At 49.4% G+C, this 11387-nt stretch overlaps 1 protein-coding gene across 2 annotated transcripts in view; it reads left to right on the plus strand.

Annotated features, from left to right (window-relative positions):
• Nucleotides 1-11071, plus strand: part of LOC140398020 (uncharacterized) — a 48551-nt gene extending 37480 nt beyond the window's left edge. For both annotated transcript variants that reach the window (XM_072486249.1, XM_072486248.1), the window contains 2 exons: nucleotides 7396-7480; nucleotides 9543-11071. In XM_072486249.1, the coding sequence (XP_072342350.1) occupies nucleotides 7397-7480; nucleotides 9543-10475 (1017 nt within the window). In that variant the 5' untranslated portion in view covers nucleotide 7396 and the 3' untranslated portion in view covers nucleotides 10476-11071. The remainder of the gene's footprint in view (nucleotides 1-7395; nucleotides 7481-9542) is intronic.
• Nucleotides 11072-11387: the final 316 nt, after the last annotated feature.

The following is an 11387-nucleotide window of genomic DNA, read 5'->3' on the forward strand; positions in this document are numbered from 1 at the left end:
GGGGCTAGGGGCTCTGTGGTGGCGTGATCCGGGGCGCGCAAGCCGGCCGAAGGGGGGGGGACTATTTCGCGGGCCGGGTCCACGAGCGGCCTTCGCCATGAAGCATGGCACGGCAGGTGCAGGCCGCCACCGTGCACATGCGCGAACATGGATGCGGCAATTCTCCAGGCCGTATCGGCAGCTAGTGCCGGGTGCTCTACTCTGCCTCCCTGCTAGCCCCAGCAAAACGGAGACTGGGTGGCCCATGCCATCGTGGGGACAACCTTGTACTGGAAGGTCGAATGGAGGTTGATGAGTTTCAGGCCTACTTAATTTAAATGAAGCTCCTACCCAATTTTGATCAGGCCTGGGTTTTGGTCAGGTGGGCGTTTGGCACTGAGGGTTTGGGGCTGGCATCATGGGTCATGGAAATGTGGAGGCTGGGAATCAGAGGGACTTGGGTTCCACAGACAAGATTGAAGGGAGATCTGCGATTGAGAGCTGAGGAGGTCGGGTCAGGGCCACAGGGATTGGAGATCACAGGGGGAAGTAAGGGCTGGAAGTGGAAAGAGTGCAGAGCTTGGAGCTTGTGGTGAGACAGTTTGGAGGTTAGGGCCAGGAGAGCGAGCAATGCAGAGGAGGGGAAGCAATGGTGATCACTCCCTTCAATAGGGAAAAGTGTCTCTATTCCCCCAGCTCATTATCGAGGCCCATGCATCTTTATCCTTGGTAATCCATGAAGGAAATATTTCCTGGTAGTTCAGCTCAGCAATTCTCCATATTGGATTTTAGCCTCTCCTCATCGTTAAATCCCAGATCCCAAAATTTTAATTTCTATGTTCTGGAGCTAAAGGCAAATATATCTTTAGAATACCCAATTATTATTTTTTGCCAATTAAGGAGCAATTTAGCGTGGCCAATCCACCTAACCTGCACATCTTTGGGTTGTGGGGGTGAAACCCACACAGAAACGGGGAGAATATGCAAACTCCACATGGACAGTGACCCAGACCCGGGATTCGAACCCGGGTCCTCAGCGCCGTAGTCCCAGTGCTAACCACTGCGTCACATGCCGCCCCGGCAAATATATATTAACAAAATCACACACCAATTCATAATAGCTCTGTCCAAAAAGAAGGATGTTTCTGTTCTAGAGAAGGAATCATTTTTTGAAATTCCACCAAAGTCAGGAAAGTTTGAAAAAGGTGAAAATGATCTTCATAATGTGGGGTGCAATTCTCCCGTTTTAGGACTAAGGCCGGGATTTTTCCGATCCGAGTTCACCCCGCCGCCACTGCCAGCGAGAACGGAGAATTTGGCGCTCAGCCAAACTCCATTCACTGCAGCGGGGCCAGAGAATCCAGTCGGTGTGAACGGATGGAAAATTCCAGCCTAAGTCTCATGGTAGGCGCAGAAACATGGAGGATTGGATTCTACGTTTCAGCGGCTAAGTGTTGATGTCAGTGGTGCATGTGTAGTTTTTTCGGACCAGAAAATTGGCACCGACCCCTCACCAATTCTGGGAGTGGTGAGGGGCCAGCATGGGGCCGGGTGAAACTCCTGGCTCCTGTGCCAAAAACGGCCATAGAATGGCCGGGATCCTGCCCGCACATGCGCACGGTTGACGACCTGCAGGGGTCGCGCTGTACAACATGGCGCTGGCCGTGCACGGACCCGACCCACCATCCGCGACCTCACAGCCCAACCCCTGGCCACCCCCCCACAGTCCTTTCCAGCCCTCATGGAAGCCCCCCCTCCCCTGCCGGCCAGCGGCACGGATCCCTGCTGAGTGCAGAGCGCTGGACACAGTCCGCACCCACCATGCCTGGTTCCCGCACGGCTGAGACCACATGTGTCCCGTGCCATCAGGAACTCAGCCCATCGGGGGCGGAGCATCGCAGGAGGGCCGGCTGATGACGCGCCAACACCGTTATGATGTAGCGGCGCGTGACACGATGATGCCATTTCGGTGGGGGTGGAGCATGGCTGACCGGCGTCAAACTGGCGCCGGCCCCGATTTTAGTGTCGGAGTCGATTCTCCGCCCGATCTCCGATTACGATTTTGGCGTTGGGCAATGGAGAATCCCACCCAGAGTATTTCCCACTGAGGAGTTGGCAGGAAACAACACCAAATCCTCAGCCTGACCTCATTAATGATGCACCCAGGTGATTTACGCCATATTCAGTGTTGGGGTAGGCCTGGATGGCGCATAGACCGCCATCGTGTCTGGGTGCTGTCATGATATTCAGATAAACATCATGGTGCAAACACACATACACACTGATGGACAGATCAACGGACAAATCAACACACAAGCAACATCACAGCCAATCACAAGCAAGAGCACACGCACTATAAAACAGGGAACACCACAGTTCCCGCTCATTCCAGCAGGAGACAGCTCAGGACACAGAGCTCACAGCGTGCCACTCAGACATACACCATGTGCTGAGTGCCTCTCGAAGATAGTGTTAGGGCTGGGTCCACAGGTTAAAGTGTAAAGAACGAACCACAGTCATAAGTTTACAGATGTTGTTATTGATCGTAATAAAACAGAGTTGTACCATCTGCACATTTAAAGCGGCAATGTCCAGCAAAGAATTGACAATGCCTCCGCTGTGGCAAGATGGGCCACTACGCTGCCTGCTGTCGAGCAGCTCAACCTGCCAATGCTCCCCAATTCCGCCAGCCTCGCGGGGATGTGCGGGCCATTCAGCCTCCATACACCGAGTCATACCCTGACGATGTAGAGACCGGTGATACCGACGACCGGGAAGCCTTCCGCGTCGCGGTCATTGACAGGAACCGGATGTCCCCAAGCAGGACCCACCGGCCGATGCCAGTGAACAGCGTTAATCCGGGTGATGAATGGTGTGCCACCCTAACGGTCAACCGATCACCAATCACATTCCGTTTAGACACTGGTGCCTCCGCCAACCTTATAGCATGGTCAGCCTTCTACGCTTTGAAGGTCAGGCCACCGATTCGGCCATCCCCCTGTCAGATGGTCGATCATAGCGAAAATGGTATCCCGGCCATGGGATCTTGCCAGCTCGAGGTCACACACAATGCATACACAGCCACACTGTCCTTTGAGATAGTTGGATCATCGAAGGACTCCCTGCTAGGCGCACAGGCGTGCAAGGTTCTCCACCTTGTTCAGCGGGTACACACTCTGTCTCCAGAAGGCACGTCCGACTTCCCGGATGCAGAATTTAGGGCACAGCTCCACTCGCTCCTCGCCCACAACCAGGTGGCTTTCGAGGGCATGGGCACACTGCCCTACACTTACAGAATACGGCTCAAACCGGACGCCACCCCGGTCATTCACGCACCTCGTAGAGTCCCAGCACCACTCAAGGACCGCCTCAAGCAGCTGCTGCAGGATCTCCAGGACCAAGGAGTGCTTTCCCGGGTCACGGAGCCCACGCTATGGGTCAGCTCCATGGTGTGCGTAAAAAAGCCCTCTGGCGAACTCAGAATCTGCATCGACCCGAAAGACCTGAACAACAACATCATGAGGGAACACTACCCCATACCCAAACGGGAGGAGATCACGAGCGAAATGGCCCGGGCTAAAATTTTTACAACGCTTGATGCCTCAAAAGGGTTTTTGGCAGATTCAACTGGATCAGTCCAGCAGGAAGCTGTGCACTTTCAACACTCCCTTTGGCAGATACTGCTACAATAGGATGCCGTTTGGCATCATCTCGGCATCCGAGGTGTTTCATCGGATCATGGAACAGATGATGGAGGGCAACGAAGGGGTGCGCGTCTATGTTGACGACGTCATCATCTGGTCCACCACACCACAGGAGTACATCAGTCGTCTCCAGCATGGCTTTGCTCGGATACGAGAACACGGCCTGCGCCTCAACCGAGCCAAGTGTTCTTTTGGCCAAACTGAGCTAAAGTTTCTGGGGGACCACATATCCCAGTCAGGAGTGCGTCCGGATGCAGACAAAGTGAGCGCCATTACAGCCATGCCGCAGCCGGCAGACAAGAAAGCAGTGCTACGCTTTCTCAGGATGGTCAACTTCCTGGGGAAGTTCATTCCCAACCTTGCCTCCCACATAACGGCTCTTCGCCACCTAGTGAAGAAGACCACAGAGCTCCAGTGGCTGCCCGCACACCAGAAGGAATGGGAGGAGCTCAAGATTAAGCTCACCACAGCCCCGGTCTTGGCGTTCTTCGACACCTCTCGAGATGCGAAGATCTCGACTGATGCCAGCCAGTCTGGCATTGGGGCGGTACTGCATCATGGGCCCCGGTCGCCTATGCCTCGCGGGTCATGATCCCCACAGAACAGCACAAGGTGCAGATCGAGAAGGAGTGCCTGGGTTTGTTAACCGGCATAGATAAGTTCCACGACTACGTGTATGGTCTCCCTCAATTCACCGTGGAAACCGACCATCGCCCCCTGGTCAGCATCATACAAAAGGACCTGAATGAGATGACCCCTCGCCTCCAGCGCATTCTGCTCAAGCTCCGGAGGTACGGCTTCCAACTGGTCTACACCCCCCAGGAAAGGACCTCATCATCGCGGATGCCCTGTCCAGAGCAGTGAGCACACCACCCGATTCGGAGGGGTTCGTATGTCAGGTCGAAGCGCATGTAGCCTTCACATCGGCCAATCTGCCAGCTAATGATTCAAGTCTGGCCCGTATTCGCCGGGAGACTGCGGCTGACCCCCTTCTACAACGTGTGATGCGCCACATGACGGGAGGGTGGCTCAAAGGACAGTGCCCACAATTCTACAATGTCCGGGACGACTTGGCCGTCGTTGACGGTGTCCTCATAAAGTTGGACCGAATTGTGATTCCACACAGCATGCACAGGCTGGTCCTCGAACAATTACACGAAGGCCATCTCGGGGTTGAGAAGTGCAGGCGGAGGGCCCGAGAAGCTGTGTACTGGCCGGGCATCAGCGACGACATTGTCAACATGGTGCTCAACTGCCCCACCTGCCAAAGCTTTCAGCCGGCGCAACCCCCTGAGACGCTTCAGCCCCATGAGTTGGTAACGTCCCCCTGGGCGAAGGTGGGTGTGGACCTTTTTCATGCGCTCGGCAGTGAGTACGTCATCATTATAGATAACTTTTCGAATTATCCAGAGGTCATACGCCTGCACGATTTGACATTGTCCGCTGTCACCAGGGCATGTAAAGAAACCTTCGCTCGCCATGGCATTCCGCTTACTGTCATGTCGGACAATGGGCCCTGTTTTGCAAGCCAAGAATGGTCTTCTTTTGCTGCTTCGTATGGCTTCACACACGTGACGTCCAGCCCTCTGCATCCCCAGTCCAATGGCAAGGCGGAAACGGGCATCCATATCATCAAGCGGCTCCTCTGCAAGGCTGCTGATGCCGGATCGGATTTCTGCCTAGCCCTGCTGGCCTATCGCTCGGCCCCACTATCCACTGGCCTCTCACCAGCCCAGCTGTTGATGCGTCGCGCCCTCAGGAACACTGTGCCATCCATTCTTGTTCCTACACCCGACCATGCTCCAGTACTGCAAAGGATGCAACAGCAGTGTGCTCAGCAGAAGGTGGCACATGACACTCGGGCAACTGATCTTCCTGTCTTGGCGCCTGGAGACAACGTCCGCATCCACCTACCAGAGGGTGGCTGGTCAGCAACTGCCGAAGTTCTCCGACGCGTGGCTCCCCACTCGTTCCTGGTTCGCATGCCTGATGGCTCCATTCGCCGGCATAATTGCTGGGCTCTTCGCCTGCTTCCGCGCTCGCTACGTGATCATACACCGGTGCCACGCCCTCCTGTTGTTCCTGATGTCGGCTTCGTGGAGCTTCCTGCCACCATGCCTATTCCTCTGTGGCCAGGCCCATTTCTCAGCCGGTGGATCCTGACCCATCCTCGACCCGAATTCGTTGCCCACCTACTAGGCTGGACTTATGAGCCTGTTTGAACATTGGACTCACTAAAGTGTTATGCCACAATGTTAATATGTTTCTCTTTTTGTCGTTACAGGAGTTTGTTTTTGATGTTTGATGATTACACTTGTTTTGTTTATGGTACAACCTCGTTGCTATGTTGCACCTGACATCTTCCTCTGTATATAGTTTAGCCTCATGTACATGTTGTAGATATTGCACACACACATTCAGCTGCACTCAGTACACATCCATATTTATTACCACATAGGCACATATTCTTGTAAGAAAGGAGGGATGTCATGATATTCAGATAAACATATCATGGTGCAAACACACATACACACTGATGGACAGATCAACGGACCAATCAACACACACGCAACATCACAGCCAATCACAAGCAAGAGCACACGCACTATAAAATGGGGAACACCACAGTTCCCGCTCATTCCAGCAGGAGACAGCTCAGGGCCCAGAGCTCACAGCAAGCCACTCAGACATACACCATGTGCTGAGTGCCTCTCTAAGATAGTGTTAGGGCTGGGTCCACAGGTTAAAGGGTAAAGAACGAACCACAGTCATAAGTTTACAGATGTTGTTATTGGTAGTAATAAAACAGAGTTGTACCATCTGCAACCGTGTTGATTCATCTGTCTAGCGGAACACTCAACACGACAGGTGCCATGTTGAAAAGGTGCCGAACCACACTGACCCACCATTGAAGAAAGAAGGTGTGCCTCCTGAAAATGAAGATGGATTTCCAGGAACGTTCTGAGGCTGGAAGATGGACCCCTTCCAGGACACCTAATATGAATGGTCCTTCTGCAAATGCTTCCCTGACCTACTTCGGTCATGTTCCTGGGTCCACATTTGTGGGCAACTTCCATCCTGAACTCTGGAGGCAGCTCCAGTGCAGAAGGAGGCCATTTGGCCCATTGAGTCTGCACCGACCCTCTGAAAGATCACTCCACGTAGGCCCACTCCCCCACACAATCCGTGTGACCTAATCTGCACACCTTTAGTCACTAAGTAGCAATTTAACATGGCCAATCCATCCAACCAACACACATTTGGACTGTGGGAGGAAACCAGAGCACCCGATGGAAACCCACGCAGGCATGGGGAGAACGTGCAAACTCCACACAGTCACCCAAGTTTGAAATCAAACCTGGGTCTCTGGCACCGTGAGACAGCAGTGCTAACCACAGTGCTACAGTGCTGCCCCAGATGAGTCCTGACATCTTCACGTCACATTGTTCCGAACATGTTGCACTTTAATGTGTTTTCCCACGGAGGATCGGGCATGGAGGGGTCAGACCTTCATCTGCATCCCACTCTCGGGATGCAAATGAGGTTCACGCTGGCCTCCGGTGGGTTTTCTGACTTGCCATGGCAGACACCAGCAGGAGTTTCCACTGTAAATTCATGCCAGCGTGAAATCGATTTCTGGGCCTCCCTCGAACAGGCTTGGGAGAATTCCGCCAAAGCTGTTTATAACACTTCCCTTTTTTCATTCGGCTAGGATGGGAAACTACACAACAAACCTTTTTAAAACTCCAGAGGCCAAGCGATTACCTGCGGACAAAGGTCTTGTCTCCTTTAACAGGGTAAGTGGAGTATTTCATACAGTAAATGTCATTCATGTTGGTGATCTGTTTTCCAGCACAGTGCTATCTATCATACTGACACTAGTTCTTTCTAAGACCATGGAAGCAGCTGTTTACTCTTCAATTATCCATAACTTTAACCTTTCTGACCTCTCGCATGATGGTGATACAGTTTCAGTGCAAACCCTCGACTGGAGATACTTAAATATTTTGCTGATTCATAGGTTATGCCTTTGATATCTCTGTATCCTTTGTAGGAGTCTGGCACAATGCATTTCTTAACCATTGTCAGATATTCCAGCAAAGCCATTCACTTCCTTTGACAACCCTCTTTGATTTTTTTCGGATTCATTCATGGGATGCGAGCGTCGCTTACTGGGCCAGTATTTATTGCCCTTCCCGAAGTACCCTTTGAACTGACTGGCTTGCTAGGCCATTTCAGAGGGCATTTGTTAAGAGTCTGGATCTGGAGTCATATGTAGGCCAGACCAGGTAAGGTGAGGACAATGGCTATCCATCCCTAATGGATGGGTTTTTACAGCAATTTACAGTGGTTTCATGGTCATCGTTAGATTTTTAATTCCAGATTCTTATTGAATTCAAATTCCACCATGTGCCCAGGTGGGATTTCAACTCAGATCCCCACAGCATTACCCTATCACTGGATTACTAGCCCAGTGATAATACCACTACGCCACTGCCTCCCCACGATATGGCAGATTGATCATCCATTAACTCTCTTTTCAACTTAATATAAGGTTTCTAGCAGCACTGCTTTCTCTATGATTCTATTTCTTCTTTGTATTAATTAACTCCTCCACCTATCATCCAGACTTATCCAATCTTTTGCTTCAGATTGAAGACACTTATTATCCATGTGTTAAGGACAGGAGGGGGGTTAATTTAAATATCCCTGATTTATCCCCTCGCTTCCCATCTGGAAATAGAAAGGTGTTTTTGATTTCTGATTTTCTCTTTTTATATGTAGTGGCGTATGTTCCCCAAACCTTGGGCGGGATTCTCCGCCGTCGGGATTTCTCCGTTTTGCCGGCGCCCGGGGGTTTCGCGGTGACGTGGGGCTGCCCCACAATGGGAAAGCCCATTGACCGGCCGGCGTAAGGAGCATCCCGCCGGCGGGTCGAGGCTGAAAAGTGGCGCGGCGGGGCGGGTCCAATCCTCTGTGAATAATTTCCCGACAAGATAAAATAAGGGGTTGGTTTATGACACACACACACCACATGGAAAGGGGTTTTGCAATGTCCGTTCTTTTTCTTTGGCACCCATACAATAAAAGATGGACAAGGGAAAGAAATAGGTACACAGGAGGAGATTGCTTTTGCTGTCCCAATATGAAAAAGGGAGGTGGGACTGATGTGTTAAGTTGACCCATGCAGGCCCAGTTTTGAACCTGCCACAAAAAAGTTTAACATTTCACAAATTTATTTTGCAATTCAGCCCTTTTTACAATGGCTGTTGTGAATTATCTTTAAGTGGCTTGTCTTTAACCAGTGTCCACCTCTACCCACTATGAAATAGGTATGTGATGTATAATCCCATGTTCTCTGTGGACAAAACAGGGCAGCTGTCCTACAAAGCAGATGTATTCCTCAGAGACTCCTAGTGACCACCATCTGTATATAGTCTTACTTTCAAATAAAGAACCCACATTGTTGTTTCACCAATCCTTGTTGTACGACTGGTATACTTGTGTCAAACAGAAGAATGCAAGAATAATTCAATAGTCGCATTTTAGCTTTCTCTCTGGGACACCACATTAAATTTTTAAAGCACATAATTCGAGTGCACAGTCCCAATTTAAGGCAACCATTCTTGTGTGTCAGTTGAAGCAGAGATCCATCATCATGTTCTTTCATTGCGAGATTAGCATCAGAATTTCCTGTCCCGCCTGTGACGATACCTGTCGGGGCCAGAAAGTCCCACCTTATATTGTAGGAGCTAATATTTTTTCCTGTTTGGGTTTCTTGTTCTCAAATTTCTTTCACATTGTTCACTTATTTAACTAAATATGTTTAAATCACATATGTGTATTTTTTGCTGATAGGACAGTGATGACCAATCATTTTCTGCTAGCTGCCAGCATGCACCAAGCACAGGCTCTGAAGTGACTTTGGGCGATGAATGGTTTAATTATGAGATGTTGGAGTATTACGTTCCCACTCCCCGTAAAGCCAAAGTTAATCGAGGTACCAAACGAGCAAAGGCTAGAACAAAGCAGATCTACAAACTACCCTTGCTAACAAATCTAGTTGTTGATTCGGGTCCAACAGCGCATGGGGTAATGAAAAAAAACATAGTGACAAGGTCACCTTCAGCACCTGCTGTACTTGTGTCATCACCGTCTGCTAAAAGACCACCTGAGAAAAATGCTATGTTAGTTAAACCAGCAGTTCGGGCAAATATGGTCGCTTCCAAACAATCAGGACGAACTGTGCCAACTGAACAATCACCAACTGGTGCACTGGATGCATTCCCATCACCATCCAATGTGGACGCCATGACCAAAGAGGCAGCACCCAACACTTCATCGTCTTTGTCACAAGATGTTACCTTAAGACCGATCGTTAGATTCCGAAACACGTCGGCCTGGCTGTCATCGTCAGCACCGGCTGCAATCGTATCCGAGCCCCCTCTGGAGACATCCTTTGCAGAATCAGCAGATGTTATATCAGATGCATCTACCTCAGACCTAACTGGGAAACTTCAACCTGAATATAAAGCGAAGCCGTCAAAGTATGCTGTGGAAGTAATATCTGCAAAGACAACTGACTCAGAACTGGGTATGAGAAATGAAGACTCACTCACAGAAGTGACATTTAAACGTGTCACTGAGGGATGTCTAGGGAGAACGGCAACTCAATTGCTGGCAACGTTTAAGTCATGCATTGGAATTGAAAACAATGGTTTTGTGGCCTACAGTGTCAGCTATATTCTAAAATCCGCCAGCAGCCATGAAAACTTAATACGGCCAACGTAGGTCACTTATTATCTCAAGAATACTTGTTTCACCAAGAGTAGCATTAGCTGTTCTCCCTGACCCTGAATATTGTATTCAGGGTGTAATAGAACAATAACATGGTTATCGCAGGTAAAGACTCCATTTACCTTATCCCAGACAGAAGCTAATATTGAACACCTTTCCCTCCAAAGTTCTCAAAGGTGAAGATGCCACATTTGGAGTGAAAGTAGACTTAAAACCTTACTAACATTCATCAGTGATGAAGATGTCTTTGTCTATGAAATATTAATCAAAGGTTCAAATGTAACAAGTTCATCATCCACAGCTTCAATACTTAAAAGTGGACAAAGACTTATGCAGTTTTATCTGGATAATAACTATATATTCAACTTAGTTGAATGTTCATGGCAGCAATGTGCTTTACACACAAATGAATAATGAAAACTACCTAGGAACATTTACTAACTTACGGCACAAGAAAATAATTACACGCAAAGAGGATAAGAAAATGAAACACAAAGAAAACCTGGTGGATTGTTTGAATAGTTTCCTCAATGTAAATGCAACATGGGAGAACAATAAAATGCTTCTTTGGGCTATGCCATGAATATTCAGAGAGTGCTATGACTACGACTCAATATTTTAATCTATCACACACCTCACATCAAATTCAAAATGTTGAACATATTTTGTAAGATTTTGAAAGAGACTAAAAGAAAAGTCAATTCATCCATTGTTTTCCTGTGTTTTGAAACCCTTAATGAGATAAACATACTCAGCTTCCTTGATTTCATAACTCAGGCCCATAATCACTGTGATTAATTTAAGTGCCATTATCTCAGTGGTCTCTTCAAAGCCAGGTGCCTGTCTCTATTGTAGTTCAATGACCAGGAGCAGTGATGTAGGTTCATTTCTATTCACGGCTCCAGT

The sequence above is a fragment of the Scyliorhinus torazame genome, chromosome 21 (assembly GCF_047496885.1).
Source record: "Scyliorhinus torazame isolate Kashiwa2021f chromosome 21, sScyTor2.1, whole genome shotgun sequence".
NCBI classification, from domain to species: Eukaryota; Metazoa; Chordata; class Chondrichthyes; order Carcharhiniformes; family Scyliorhinidae; genus Scyliorhinus; species Scyliorhinus torazame.